The sequence below is a fragment of the Chiloscyllium punctatum genome, chromosome 18, assembly GCF_047496795.1.
Source record: "Chiloscyllium punctatum isolate Juve2018m chromosome 18, sChiPun1.3, whole genome shotgun sequence".
NCBI lineage: Eukaryota > Metazoa > Chordata > Chondrichthyes > Orectolobiformes > Hemiscylliidae > Chiloscyllium > Chiloscyllium punctatum.
Window position 1 is genome coordinate 93,965,231 of NC_092756.1, and position 16,640 is coordinate 93,981,870.

Below are 16,640 nucleotides of genomic sequence, written 5' to 3' on the forward strand. Positions count from 1 at the left end.
CACGAGCTCCTCAAGGTAATGACCTAGACCCAACCATCTTGAGCTGTTTTATCAATGGCCTTCCTTCGATCATAAAATCAGAAGTGAGGATGTTTGCCAATGATTGCACTATGTTCAGCACCATTCAAGACTCCTCAGATACTGAAGTAGTCCATGTCCAAATGCTGCAAGACCCTGGGCAATATGCAGGTTTTGGCTGACAAGTGGCAAGTAACATTCATGCCACACAAATGCCAGGCAATGACCAACTCAACCAGAGAGAATCTAACCATTGCCCATGACATTCAATAGCATTACTATTGCTGAGATTCCACAAGCAACATTGTGGCAACAGAAACTGAACCTGATTAAACATATCAGTATTGTAACTACTAGAGCAGGTCACAGGCTGGGAATCCTGCAGCGAATAACTCACCTGCTGGCTTCCCAAAACCTGTCCATCATCTCCAAGGCACAAGTCAGGAGTGTGATGGAATACTCCCCACTTGCCTGGATGGGGGCAGCTCCAACAACACTCAAGAAGGACAAAGCTGCCTGCTTGATTGGCACCATGTTAGTTTAGAGTAAGAAAGCAATGATTTAAAAGGGACCTAAGGGGCAACTTTTCATTCATATGGTGTTGCAAATATGGAATGAGCTGCCAGAGGAAGTGGTGAAGACTGGCATAATTACAACATTTAAGAGGCATCTGAATGGGTATATGAATAGGAAGTGTTTAGAGGGATATGGGCTAAGCGCTGGCAAATTGGACGAGATTAATTTAGGATATCTGGTCGGCATGGACAAGTTGGACCGAAGGGTCTATTTCTACTGCTATACACCTCTATGACTCCATCACTCTATTTCCACAAACATCCACTCGCTCCACCACTAACACTCTGTAGCAGCAATGTATACTATCTACAAGATGCACTACAGTAATTCACCAAAGATCCTTAGTCAGAACCTTCCAAACTTACAACCACTTCCATCTAGAAGGACAAAGGCAGCAGAAACATGGGAACACCACCACCTGCAAGTTCCCCTTAAAGCCACACACATCCTGTATTGGAACTGTACCACTGTTCCTTCAGTGTCGTTGGATCGAAATCCTGGCATTCCCACAAAGGCATTGTGGGTCTACCTACAGTACGTGGACTGCCGTGGTTCAAGAAGGCAGTTCCTCCACCACCTTCTCCAGGCTAACTGACAATGAACAATAATGTTGGCCCAAGCCAGAGATTCCTACATCCTATGAATCAAAAAATTTTATCCCTCTATCTCTGAATAAATCTGACCTTTATAATCTCCTCCTGTCCTATGTATTCGTCATCAGGTATTCTCTTCTTCTCATTTATTTATTGTCCATTTTGCCTTCGTTCTGCAACAAGAAGCCATGTCTCCTATCCAGACTCGTCTTCAGAATTCCCTCCTTAAACTGCCTCCACTTTTCTTTTTACCTTATTCTCCTCATTTCAAAACTTATCTTCAACTTAGCATTTAGTCACCCCTCCCAGTTGTTCCCTTTAAGCTTCAGTGTTGATTATCATTGAATCATTTTTTCTCATTAACATTGGTGTTTAATGAAGAAAATTGGTGTTGAGTCTCTTGTATGAAGGCATTAGGGCCCTAGAGCTACACTGCAATGAAGTTATTGACCTGCACAGTGCTTGGCATAAATGCCACAGAATGGGCAGCGTTAGAACATGCTCGAAGTGCTCCATCACATGTTTTTCAAAATTCATTTGTGAGACATGGGTGTCACTGTCTGGGCCAGTATTTACTGCTGTTCCTAGTTGGTCTTAAGAAGGTGGTGGGGAGCTGCCTTCTTAAACTGCTGCAGTCCACCTGCTCTGGGTTAACCCAAAATACCATTTGGGAGGGAATTCCAAGATGTTGACCCAGCAACAGTGATAATACTTGCAATATAATTCCGGATCAGGATGTGAGTGACTTGGAAGGAAACTTGAAGGTGGGTGGTGTTCCCATGTAACTGCAGCTCTTGTCCTTCTAGATGGAAGTGGATGTGGGTTTGGAAGGTGCTGCCTGAGGATCTTTGATGAATTTCTGCAGTGCATCTTGTAGATGGTACACACTGCTGCCTTTGTGGTGAAGGGAGTGAATGTTTGTGAATGTGGTGCCAATCATGCAGGGGCTGCTTTGTCCTGGATGGTGTCAAGCTTCTTGAGTGTTGTTAGGGCTACACCCATCCAGGCAAGTCATGAATATTCTATCACATTCCTGACTTGTGCCCTGGAGATGGCAGACAGGCTTTGGGGAGTCAGGGGACGAGTTACTCAGGGCAGTATTCCTAGCTGCTGACCTGCTCTTGTAGTTGCTATGTTTATGTGGTGAGTCCAGTAAATTTCTGGTCAATGGTAACCATGAGGATGTTGATAGTGGAGGATTCAGTGATGCTAACACCATTGAATGTTAAGGAGCAGTGATTAGATTGTCTGTGGTTGATAATGGTCATAGCTTGGCATTTGTGGCATGAATGTTACTTGCTATTTGTCAGCCCAAGCCTGGATATTATCCAGATCTTGTATTTGAACATGGACTGCTTCAGTATCTGAGGAGTTGTGAATGGTCCATCCCCATTTCTGACCTTATGATGGAGGGAAGGTCATTGGTGAAGCAGCTGAAGATGGTTGGGCCTAGGACACTACCCTAAGGAACTCCTGCAGAGATGTCCTGGAGCTGAGACGACTGACCTCCAACAACCACAACCATCTTCCTCTGTGCCATGTGTGACTTCAATCAGTGGAGAGTTTGCTCCCCGATACATGCTGATTCAGTTTTGTTAGGGCTCTATGATGCCACACACAATCGAATGCAGCCTTGATGTCAAGGGCTGTCAATCTCATCTCACCTCTGGAATCCAGCTTTTTTCTCCATGTTTGAACAAAAACTGTAATGATGTCAGGAGCTGAGTGGCCCTAGCGGAACCCAAACTGGGCATCACTGAGCAGGTTATTGCTGAGCAGATGCTGCTAGATAGCACTGTTGATAATACCTTCCATTACTTTACTGATGATTGAAAGTAGACGGATGGGGCAGTAATTGCTGGGTTGGATTTGTCCTGCTTTTTATGTACAGGACAATTTTCTACATTGTCAGTGTTGTAGGCGTACTGGAAAACCTTGGATAGAGGAACGGCGAATCCTGAAGTAATGATGCAGGAATGTTGTTAGAGCCCATAGCCTTTGCCGTATCCAGTATCTCCAACCATTTCTGGATATCACATGGAGTGAATCGAATTGACTGAAGACTGGTACCTGTGATGCTGGGGACCAGTGGAGGAGGCCAAGATGAATCATTTACTTGGCACTTTTGGCTGAAGATTGCTGCAAACATTTCAGCCTTATCGTTTGCACAGATGTGCTGAGCTCTTCTATCATGGAGGATGGGGATATTTATGGAGCCTTCTCCTCCAGTCAGTGGTTTAACTTGCCACCACCATTCATGACTGGATGTGACAGGATGGAAGAGCTAAGATCTGATCTGTTGGTTGTGGAATTGCTTAGCTCTATGTATCACTTGCTGCATATGCTGTTTGGCATGCAAGTAGTCTGGTTTGGTGGCTTCATCAGGTTGTCACCTCATTTTCAGGCATGCCTGGTGCCTCCTGCACTCTATATTGTACCAGGGTTGATCCCCTGGTTTGATAGTAATGGTTGAGTAGGTGATATTCTGTTCCATGAGGTTACAGATTGTGCTGGAGTACAATTCTGCTGCTGTTGATACCCTACAGCACCTCATGGATGCCCAGTCTTGTGTTGCTGGATCTGTTTGAAGTCTGTCCTATTTAGCACGATGATAGTACCACACAACACGATGGAGGGTATTCTCAATGTTTAGGTGGGACTTCATTTCCACAACAACTGTGCGGTGATCACTCTAACTGATACTGTCATGGATGGATGCATCTGCAGCTGGCAGATTGGTAAGGCTGAGATCAATCACTTATTGGTTCCCTCACCACCTACTGCAGACCCAATTTAGTAAGCATGTCCTTTAAGACTCTACCAGCTTGATCAGTAGAGCTGTTGCCGAGCCGCTCATGGTGGTGGACATTGAAATCCACCATCTAGAGTACATTTTATAAACTTCCCACCCTCAGTGCTTCCTCTGAGTGTTGTTCAGCATGGAGGAGTACAAATTTATCAGCTGAGGGAGGACGGTACAAGGTAATTAGCAGGAGGTTTCCTCACCCATGTTTCACCTGAGGACGTGAGACTTCATGGGGTCCGGAGTCAATGTTGAGTACTTCCAAGGCAACTCCCTCCTGACTTATATCACTATGCTGTCACCTCTGCAGGGTCTATCCTGCTGATGAGACAGAACATATCCAAGGATGGTGATGGTGGTCTCTGGGGCAATGTCTGTAAAGTATGTGCATGACTTTGTTAGGCAGTTGCTTGACTAGTCTGTGAGACAGCTCTCCCAGTTTTGACCCTTGCCCTAGGATGTTAGTAAGGAGGGCTTTGCAGGATTACCAGGGCTCTTTCTGCCGTTGTCTTTTCCAGTGCCTAGGTCAATGCCAGGTGATCCATCTGACTTCATTTCTTTGATATTTTGTAGCAATTGATAAAATTGAATGGCCTACTGGACCATTGCAGAGGGTGACTGAGAGTCAACCACATTGCTGTCAGCCTGGAGTCACAAGGAAGCCAGACCAGGTGAGGATGACAGACTTCTTGAAGGGCATTAGTGAATCAGATGGACTTTTCCTCTCAATCACTTCATGGTCATTAGTAGATTCTGAATTCCTGATTTCTTTCAATTGAATTCAGACTTCACCATCTGCTGTGGTGGGATTTGTACCCAGGTCTTCAGAGCATCACCTTGGTTTCTGGATTAATCTTCAAGCAATAATACCACTCGGCCATTCCCTCCCTGATTACAATGCTGAAGAGAGTCTTGAGAACATATGGAGATGAACAAATGAAGAAGATAGATTAATCCTTATCTAATGTGAGTCAGAAGCTTTTTTTTATGATTATTGCATACAGTACTATTTCTCATTAATGTACATATGAATAGTGTTACTTTGATGGTCTAAGCCTAAGTGCTTTTTCCTCTATCAGTCTGTAAAGAACCCCTCCTCAGAGTGTGGCATGAAAGCATATGATAACAGAGAGTATAATGATAATTGAATCTTTGCTGCTGCAGATCTTAAATCCTGTATATAATTGCATTTATGAAATTGACAGAGAGAAAATGCTCCCTCAATCACTGTGTGGATTTTTTCTTTGTATAAGTAATATAATTATCAAGTTAATTTCTCATTCTCAAGTGTTGGAAATTATTTTTCATTGGGAAGAGTACAATATAACAGTGCTTGAATAGGTGGGTGTGTGTTGGTATGGTCCTTATTAACTTGATTCAAGTGGGCTGCTGAGCACAATTATATTCATCAGAATGTGTGATTATTTTATTTATTTCATTCATATAAATTAAATAATTCAAACCTATTTTTATTCATTCACGAGATGATGTAAGCATCTCTGGCTGGGTGAGTGTTTTCTGCCCTCCCCATACTGGCCATGATGAAGGTGGTAGTGAACTGCCTTCTTGAAGCACTGCAGTCATTGAGGTTGTAGGGACACCCACAGTGCAGTTACAGTGTTCTGCCCCAAGAATGATGACGTATTTCCAAGTCAGATGGCTTGGAGGGGAGTTTGTAAGTAGCGGTGTTCTCATGTATCTGCTGCCCTTGCCCTTCTGAATGGTGGAGGTCAATGGTTGGAAGGTGTTGATGGAGGAAACTGCTAGCACCTACATTTGTACTCCACACAAACAAGATATTTGGCAAAAATAAGGTAACTGGCAAAAGAAGGGAGATAAGATTTTCATTACGCATTTGGTTGATGGGAACCGGGAACTTGAAAAGGCAGGGGAAGCAGGATACAAGAGGAGCTTTCAAAAGGAGATTGGATATATCCCTAAAAGAGAGAGAAAGAAAGTGCAAGGCTGTGGGGAATGAGGAAGCATGTGGGACTAATTGAATTGCTTAACTAAAAGAATGGCAGAAATACAATGGGTGAAATGGCCTTCTACTATTTTGCATGATGCTGCAAATGTAGCTCCATCCTTTTGAGATTGAAAGATTTTTCAGCTGTGATTCTGTTCATTTACATAAGGCACGTGAGTCAGAATGGTTCAACTTGTGGCTGCTGAGAGGATTCAGTGTTGCTATTAGCAAGAAAAGGTTGATACACATTCCACCTAAACCCATCACTGTTCGTTGCCATGCAGTTTAGCAATGTAACTCTCTTGATATATCTTGTTATGATCCAGGCTGGAGGAAAGCACTGTCACTGCTTTAGGTGGAAGTGATGGCCTAGTGGTATTATTGTTGGACTGTTAATTCAGGTGCCAAGCTAATGTTCTGGGGACCTGGGCTCAAATCCTGCCATGACAGATGGTGGAATTTAAATTCAATAAATATCTAAAATTAAGTATTTAATGATGACCATTAATCCATTGTCAGAAAACCCATGCAGTTCACTAATGACTTTTAGAGAGGGGATCTGCCATCCTTACCTGGTCTGGCCTACATGTGACTCCAGACCCACATCAGTGTGGTTGACTCTTAACTGCCCTCTGGGATGACCAATAAATGCTGGGCCTTATCTGCGGCATCCTTTTCCCATGAATGAATAAAAAAAACTCTAGCCTTGCAACTCCACAGGTCACAAGATAAAATGGAAGTACTTTTTCCAGTTACCAATGTGACCAATTAAATGCATTATCTGTATCAGGATCTAATCAAAACAAAATCTATCAACCAGGCTTACCAAAACAAGACTTACAAACACACACACACTCACTCACTCACACAAACACACACACTCACACAAACACACACACTCACACAAACACACACTCACTCACACACAGTCACTCTCACACACACTTTTTGAAAATATATTTTTATTGAAAAATACATTTTTAAATATTACAACAAATACAAAACAATACGAAGAAAGAACACCAAAAAATGCTAAAAAACCCAAACTGCCCTCAAGTACAAATGTATAAATATGTACAGAAAAATATATTTTAAAAACTCCAACTAACTACTTGACTAAATAAATAATAACCAACAACAAATGAATAAATAATAACAGCTCAGCCAAACCAAGCACTCACTCTTGAATATCGAGAGCATTAATTTTCACATATTCATATGTTTGCAGTTCCGCCTCTCTGGATATTGGACTTGTAAAGCACAATCGTTGCAGCTATATAAAAGCCCTTATTAGTGTGGCAGACAAATCTGTGTCCAGGTATTCCAAAAAGGACCGCCATGTCTTATAAAAATTCTCGGTTTTGTGGTGTACCATACTTGTGAGAAAATCTAAGGGGATATGCTCCATAACAATCTTCCGCCAACCTTGCTAGCCAAACTAGCAAGATATTCTTCCTTGCGCAGAAAGTGAGGATGTTGAAATGTTTTTTCTTATGCGCATCTACAGAGAACACACTGGGGCAGCCCAAGAAGAAGAGAGATTGGGTTCTTCTCCACCCTTACACCCAAAATCCCCTCATTGCACCCACCACAGTGCTCCAGTATGTTTGAAACCTACGACAGGACCAGAGACAATGTGTAAGAGTGCTTGTACCAACCTTGCACTTGGGACATATTGAAGACACCCCTGGTTTAAATATTGACAAATGATCTGGAGCCAAGTGGAGCCTGTGCAGAATCTTCAACTGTAAAAGCATGGGTCCTTTTGCAAATTGATATCTTTCTTACATTTTCCCAAATATCTTCCCATGCCTCTGAGGAGACCTCAACGCCTAACTCTCTTTCCAACACCCTGCAGAGTCAATCAAACTCATCTCAGGGGTGCCCCCAATTGTTGATATAAAGTGCTGACAGAAAATGTATTCTTAGCACTGAGCATCCTCCTCTCTATATCAGATTTATAGGGATCTGTCAAAAATGTAGTCTTTTTTTGAATAAAATCCCTAATTTGAAAAAAAAACAAAAGAGGTCCTGTTCGATAGCTCTAAATTCCATGCCAACTGATCAAAGGACATCATTGTATCTCCCTCAAATACATCGCCCATGCAAGACCCACCACTAGCTGCCCAATGTTTGACACACATACTCTTAACAACCAAAAAAAAAGGTTTTTTGCAGAGATTGACTTTCTAAAAAACACTTCAGTCAATGGGTTATTTCAAAGGTAAAAAGACAAAGGAAATGATGTTGCAAAGACTGTTGTTCTGATGTTCTGGCAAATGTGGTCAAGTCACTAATCCTGCATAGTTGCCTTTGTCGTTTGCAGATGTAGCTTGCTCAAGAAGTACACATTGAGGTATTCCTTCAATCTAGGGTGGCACGGTGGCACGGTGGTTAGCACTGCTACCTCATAGCACCAGAGACCTGGGTTCAATTCCCGCCTCAGGCGACTGTCTGTGTGGAGTTTGCACATTCTCCCCGTGTCTGCGTGGGTTTCTTCCCACAGTCCAAAGATATGCAGGTCAGGTGAATTGGCCATGCTAAATTGCCCGTAGTGTTAGGTTAGGGGTATGGGTGGGTTGTGCTTCGGCGGGGCGGTGTGGACTTGTTGGGCCAAAGGGCCTGTTTCGACACTGTAAGTAATCTAATCTTCCGTTCTTTCAAAGCAACAAACAGGCTTTACCCTGAACTGTTGCTTTTATTCAGAAATGGGAGGGATCAGCTGGGCAGCTTGTTTATAGAGAGCTTTCCCCCAACTTGGCTTGTTCTTAGCTGGCCTCCTTCCAATTGACGTAGATAAAACAGGAATCTCTCCAGGTCAATCACCATTCAAATCAGCCCCAGCCAGGCCTATGCACAGCAAGCAGTTTTATGGCTAGTTCTGAGATTTCTAGCAATCTTGCTAGAAAGGGATCTTCAACATTTGCAGTTATGCATCGGAGCAGAAGAGCCTAAGGAAAGTTATGACAGAGATATAAAATGTTGAGGGGCATAGATTGCATTGACACCAAGTACCTTTTCCCTTTGATGCTGGGATCAATGACCGATGGCAGAGATTTAATATAAGGGACAGAAGATTTAAAGGGGATGTAAGGTAAAATTCTTTTCAGTGAGAGGGTGGTGTGAATCAGGAACTCACTGTCTATAAAGATGGTACAGGCAAAAACCCTCATAACATTTAAGAAATCTTTAGATGTGCACTTGCAAAGCCAAGGCATAAAATGCTATGGGCTAAATGCTAGAAAATGGGATTAGAATGGTTAGGTGGCTGTTTTTGACTGGCACATACTTGATGGATCATAGAACATAGAACATTACAGCGCAGTATAGGCCCTTTGGCCTTCGATGTTGTGCCAATCTGTGGAACTAATCTGAAGCCTATCTAACCTACACTATTTCATTCTCGTCCATATGCCTGTCCAATGACCATTTAAATAGACGATTGGGCCTTTTTCTGTGTTGTAGACCTCTAAGACTCTGCAGCTCTAATGTTCAATGACTCATTTCAAAGAAACCACTCCGGTTTTGCCCATAAAGTTTGAAATAAATTTCCTTTTCCACAATCCTTTTGTAATTATATGCACCAAATTTCTTTGAGCCAGTTTCCCTTACTCCCCTGAAAGCATGGCTATGCTTCTAGAAGGTGGTTCCACAGATGTTGGCCTCCATTTAGTACATTAGTTAGCTCTTAAACGTAGACCATGAATCTCAGCAGGCTTGTCAACTGAACAAGTCCCAGATGAACACATGTCAACTGTGGCAAGGCTTACACAATATACTGGACTACAAAGCAAAGTCGAGTAGAATTCCTAACAACAATGCATCCCTACCCATTGAGCTCAATGCATTCTATGCTTGTATTGAGCAGGAAGTCAGTGAAATGATGTCACCTGCCCCAACTGCCTCGGGTCCACGGTCACTGCCGCAGACATTAGATTGGCCTTCTTGAGAGTGAACCCACAGAAAGCAACTGGCCTGGATAGAGTTCCCAGCTGTGCACTCAGATCTTGTGTGGACTAGCTGGTGGAATTATTTGCAGACAGCTTTAACCTCTCCATGCTATGATGTGAAGTTCCTACTTGCTTCAAAAAGACCACTATCATCCTGCCGCCAAAGAAAGGTTAGGCACCCTGCGTTAATGACTACTACCCGGTGGCTCTGACATCCATCATAATGGAGTACTTTGAGAGGTTAGTAATGGTACACGTCAACTCCAACCTCCCAGATTGCCTTGATCCACTACAATTCTCCAACCATCACAATAGGTCCACAGCAGATGACATTTCCCTGTTTTACATTCATCCTTGGAGCATCTGAATAATGAGGACTCCAATGTCTGACCACTATTTATTGACTTTAGCTCTGCCTTCGACACCATAATTCCAACCAAATCCATCTCCAAACTCTGAGACCTAGGACTATGTACTGCCGTCTGCAACTGGATCCTTGATTTCCTGATCCCTGGACTGTGATCAGTGAGAATAGGTGACATCCCCACCTCCACAATTGGCCTCAACACTGGTGACTGTAAGGCTGTGTATTCAACCCCTTATTATACTCCTCATACACTCAAAAATTCAGCTCTAACTCCATTTACAAATTTTCTAATGACACTACTGCAGCGAGTGAGATCTCGAACAATGATGAGACAGAGTACAGGAAAGCGATATAGGAGAAAGTGAGGACTGCAGATGCTGGGGATCAGAGCTTAAAAATGTGTTGCTGGAAAAGCGCAGCAGGTCAGGCAGCATCAAAGGAGAAGGAGAGTATGTATTCCTGAAGAAAGGCTTATGCCCAAAACGTCGATTCTCCTTCTCCTTTGATGCTGCCTGACCTGCTGCGCTTTTCCAGCAACACATTTTTAAGTACAGGATAGAGATAGACAACTTAGTGAGAAGGTGTAAAGACAATAATCTCTTCCTCAATGTTAGAAAAATGAAGGAGCTGGTCATCGGTTTCAGGAAGCTGTCTGTGCTGAGGTCGAGATGGGAGATGGTCAAGCGCTTCAACTTCCTAGGAGTAAATATCACCAACAATCTGTCCAGGTCCATCCACATTGATGTTACAGTCAGGAAAGCACAACAATACCTCTACTTTCTCAGAAGGCAAAGGGATTTCGGCATGTCCACAAGGACTCTTACCAATTTTTATCGATGGACTGTAGAAAGCACCCCTTCTGATGCATCACAGCTTGGTATGGCAACTGCTCTACCCAAGACCACAAGAAACTACAGAGAGTTGTGAATGCAGCCTAGCTCATCACGAAAACCACTTCCCATCCATTGACTCTGTCTATTAACTCCACTGCCTCCAGAAAGCAGCAGAGTTAATTAAAAACATAATCAAAGTCCTATCCCACCCCGGTTATACTCTCTTTCATCGAGCAGAAGGTACAAATGTTTGAAAACATATACCAACATATTCAAGAACAGCTCCTTCCCTGCTGTTATTAGACTTACGAACGGACCTCTTGTAAACTAGAGTTGATCTTTCTCTGCACCTTCTTTGTAGCTGTAACATTATATTCTGCATTCTGTTCTATTACCATGATGTACTTAGGCAAGGTATGATTTGCCTGGATAGCACGCAAAACAACACTTCTCACTGTCTCTCGGTACATGTGACAATAATAAATCAAATCAAATCAAATCAAAAAAGGCATTAGAGCAATCCTGTTCATGTCTTCATCTGGAATTATTTCCTGCAGGAACGTTTGGGTGGTACTGTAAACAGAAATAGACTGTTTGTTTCCTTTCTTAATCAGTAGGCCACAGATGTCAGAAGTAAAGTTCCAGTTACTGATCCAATTGACTTAACTCTGCCTAACCTGTGAACCTAGCCTACTACCTCATAGATTGCATGGCTTAGTGACATACGACACCTGTCCTTGCCTGCTGGATAACAGAGGATTGAGACACAGAATTAATTCAAAGAGAAACACACTGAGAAATTACAGCTAATCAGTATTTGTTTCAAAAGCTTGATAAGATTTGCAATTGCTATTCACCTGTTTAGTCTGTTCTTAGTGAGACTCTAATGTCTGAAATGTGATCCAATATAATTGTTTTGTGAGCAACCATTGACTTCACATGTAGTTGTGACCTATGGCTCAATGTCAGTACAGACACTGAGAAAAATGATAGAACATAATTATATTTCTTGGCTCTAATCTTCAATGGCAATTCACCAATCAGAATCTTAGCAGCTATCTGAGCATCTCAAATGCTCAACCCTTCAATTTCTCCTCCAGTACACTGTCTGTCTACTCCATAAATCAGCTTCTTCCAGTTTATTACAGTCAAGATCTTGCTCTTCCTAACTGCTCCAATCTGTCACTTCTCAGGTTACTGCAGCCAAATGACAGCTGCCCAAGTCAGTTTTTAATCATCTGCTGTTTGGGAACCAGCAGGAGACGCATTAATCACCCGCCCAGATTGTCTGTGATCTCAAATGGTTTGCAGGGGACATCTGAATCTCAGCCCTGCAGCAGTGCAGTATTGGAGGGGACATCCACAATGGGGATTGATTAGAAAGTCTCATTCAGATCACTTCCACACCTACACCATGTGGCACCAGAGCTCAGACGGCCAATTGCCAATAAATTGGGAGAAGCTGATTTATGAAGTAGCCAGACAGTATACTGGAGAAGAAATTGAAGGGTTGACTGTCTGAGATGCTCAGATGGCTGCTATGATTCTGATTGGTGAATTTCCACCCAAGTTCAGAGCCAAGAAATATAATTATGTTCCATAATTTCATGAGATGATACAGTGTCAAAATTATTGTTTACATTGTAAACATTTTAATGATTGCACCAACTCGTGCATATTTCCATTCCACAGTCTAATTTCTGCTTGTTGCTAAAATGAGACAGTAAGGTAAATGTGGAGGTGATAATCAAGAATTGCATATAAAATACCTCTGTTGGCATTTAAGAATAGAATACTTACAGAGTGGAAGCAGGCCATCCAGTCCATCCCAACTCTCTAAAGAGCATCCCGCTCCAACCCATTCCCAGAACCCTGCATTTCCCATGGCTAACCTACCTAGCCTGTTCATCCCAGGCCACTATGGGCAATTTAGCATGGCCAATCCACCTCACCTGCACATCTTTGGACTGCAGGAGGAAACTCACGCAGACACAGGGAGAAAATGCAAACTCCACATAGACAGTTGCCCAAGGGAGGAATTGAACCCAGGTACCTGGCGCTGTGAGATAGCAGTGCTAACCACTGAGCCACCATGCTACACCGATTTTTTTGATTTTCCTTTTCCAGGCCCCAGCCATCCTCCCTTCCCAGTTCCCACCTTTGCCCTCAGACACAAAGTGTTGTGTGACTACATATTCTGTATTAAGTGATGGTGACTGAGGTATAAATATTGGCCCTGGTCACTGGGAGAACTCCCCTGTTTTATCTTGAACAGTGTCATAGGACCTTACCCATCTACCAGAGAGGGTAAACAGGGATGGGTTTAATGTATCTTCCTAAAGACAAGCCTCCAAAGATTCAGCACACCACTGATATGCCAGCATGGAATACGCTTATAAATTTCAGAAGTGGCAATTGAATTAATGGCCTTCTGACTCAGAGTTAAAAGAGACATGCACTGAACCTATGCTGACACAGGTTATGCTCCCATTAACAGAGAACGGTGGTTTGTGCGAGTCACATTCAACAATGCACAGTAACAACTCATGATTTATCACTTCAAATTGCTCCCACCGTTGTCACGACTGAAACTTCACACAATTGTTACATAATTTAACATATTCTCTCTGCAAAAGCAACCCAAGTTTGTTAAGATGAAACATGCAATTGTACTGCTTGGTGTTTTTCACAATATGTAAGCAGGGTGTGAAACTTTCACACGCCCACCATTACACTGAAACTAAAATTCTGGTGTGAAGGCACTGTCATGGTAACAAGTAGAGCACCCTCAGTGCCTAATAAAATCCAGTCACCACATTTTATCCCTGGCAACCTCAGTAGCAAGCACATAAAATGTAGACATTTAACCATTAGCTGTCATTTCATGGTCCTACCTTAAAGGTAAAGGATTCGTTAAAAGTGGGGTTGAGAGTTTTGCGATGAACTTTGGTCTCAAATTTTTTCTTCTTATCTGGCAGGAGGTAAACTTTCACGTAGGGATCAGATGTTCCACCAATATCCAAGGCAGCCAATTCAGCTGCCTGGATAATCCCAACAATGAGCTGAAAACACACAGAATAAACCATTAGCATCTAATAAACACACACAGGCCTACAATGATAGAATCAACAAGCCCTGGGCAGGCACAGATACTGAGATCCCCAAGTTCCCGGCAGCTCAGTCTTTTGGCAAAAACCAGTAGGTGACTGGGTGACTGCTTTGCTAAACACCTCCGGTCTGTGAGTGAGCATGACCCTGACCTTCCCATAACTGGTCATTTTATCGCAGACTCCTTGCATGCCCAATTGTCTGTCATCAGCATGCTGCAGTGCTCCAGTGAATCCCAGCGCAAACTGGAGGAACAACATCTCGCGTTCAGAGTAGGCACTTTACAACCTTCTGGGCTCAATTTTGAGGTCAACTCCTTCAAATTGCAAACCCACTCCCATTCCCACACATACACACACACCAGTGGAACTGTCTGTTCTTTCTAGTCTGTTTGTTAGACGCACCATTGTTCTGCCATTCTCACATTCCAATCACGTAATCTGAACCATCAACATCCTTTCTCCTCCTGCACTCATGACCTGCTGGTTCCGAAACTCAGTCCCTCTACTAATAAAAGTTAACACACCGTATGCCTTCTTAACAATCCTATTAATCTGGGTGGCAACTTTGAGGGACCTATGTACATGGCCATGTTTCAGCAGCACGTTCATCATTGACTTGTTATCGAAGGATGTTCCCAATGACCAGGGAGTCTTGACCCAGGGATCACAGTGTGTGGATACAGGGCAGGCTACTTGGGATGGAGGTGAAGTGAAATTTCTTTACCTAGACAGGAGTGAGCCTGTGGAGGAGGCATATAGAGTTCCTAGGGATCAAAGGATATCGGTGAAAGCGGGAATAGGATATTCTTTTCCTGCCCTCAAATAAGTGAATGTAACTACCCCTGTATATTCTAACCTACAAATTGTTATGGCAGGACCTGAACCTGTTGTTTACTCATGCACCATGACCACTGTGGTTAGTGTTTCTTAGACAGGATAGCCACTGATCGCTCAATAGCTCTGCACTCCAGCTCACTGCTGCAAGAGCCACCAGGATGAGGGATGAGGATTTCTCTCCCTCCGGGTCAGGGAGACCTTCAGTTCACCCTGATCTGGCCATGGCTTAGAGTTTGCAGTGTCTACGGATCTACATGCCTGCTGGAGACCGGTCTCTGGGTGAATTGAGGATCGCCAATTATAGTCATGATTAAGAAAGTTCTCCTTTTACCTATACGACGTAAACATGTATGAGACATGTGTGAGGAATGTTTCAGTGCAAAGGCAACTTAACTGGAATCAATCACATCCTATCTGTTAGCTCACAGTGTGAGACATTCGAAACATTTCAGTCCTGTTACACAAAGTGACTTGAGACACAAACCTGTCCATTCTGGAAGTCATAATCCAGGGAATATTGCAGCTTTCCAAGCTTTTCCTCCTCTTTCTTTTCATCTCCAAGTAAACTTGGATCCAGATCTTCCACATCAGGCTGAACCTTGAATTCCAAAGTAGATAGAAGATTAAAATCACGCACAGTCAATAAATGGGAACTTACTGACCCTTCCTTACTCAACACTCTTGCATCTAACTTACTCTTTTAATTGCAAGTTTAGATGAAGCTATAAGGCAAAATATTGGATATTCTTATCAGTGTCCATGGGCAGGACTTCCCAACTGTGTCGGGTAGGCATGCTTGAATTTCAATTCCATCCCATCTAATTCATCCAGTTTGGACGTGATGGGCCAAAGGGTGTTTTTCTGTGCTGAAGATCTCTATGACCCTGTGACCATCCCAATCGGAAGGCATTGCCCCAGCTTTTTAGAGGAGGGTTTGGTCAAGACCGACGAATAAATAGAAATGAACCAGCATTTGGTAGTCAGATTTTAAATTGGAATATAAGAATTAGGAACAAGCCATTCGGGAAGGAAACAGAAGCTGACGAATTGTGCAGAGAACTTAGTTTGTGAAGGAGGGAGTTTTACAATTCCAGCATCATTAGGAATAACCACCCTTTTATCTCCAAACTCTCATCATGTCTATCTGTACTTGTCCATTTTCGGATAATCTACATGTTTGCAATTTTTAAAACAGTATGTCTCCCTGCACTTGTCTAGTCACAATGGTACAGATCTTCACATCAATGTAAAACATGTGACAGTGAGTGAGCAACGTACGTTACATCACTCCCGATTGACTTCAATGTAAATTAAAAATTGCATAAGATGGAAAACTAACTTGCTATCATCCATTTGTCTGTCCACCATCTACAAGACCCAAGTCAGGAGTGTGATGGAACACTCCCCACTTGCCTGGATGGGCGCAGCTCCAAAAACACTCAAGAAGCTCAACACCATCCAGAACAAAGCAGCATCCTTGATTGGCACCACATCCACAAACATTGACTCTCTCCATGAGTGATGATGAATAACAGCAATGAATACAACCTACAAGGTGCACTACAGAAATTCACCAAAGGGCCTTAG

The 16,640-nt window shown here is 42.9% G+C and overlaps 1 protein-coding gene across 4 annotated transcripts in view; it reads right to left on the bottom strand.

Annotated features, from left to right (window-relative positions):
• Positions 1–16,640, bottom strand: part of LOC140489347 (synaptotagmin-1-like) — a 140,985-nt gene that overhangs the window by 24,545 nt on the left and 99,800 nt on the right. For all 4 annotated transcript variants that reach the window (XM_072588810.1, XM_072588813.1, XM_072588811.1 and 1 more), the window contains 2 exons: positions 15,538–15,651; positions 14,001–14,168 (listed from right to left, as the gene is read on the bottom strand). In XM_072588810.1, the coding sequence (XP_072444911.1) occupies positions 14,001–14,168; positions 15,538–15,651 (282 nt within the window). The remainder of the gene's footprint in view (positions 1–14,000; positions 14,169–15,537; positions 15,652–16,640) is intronic.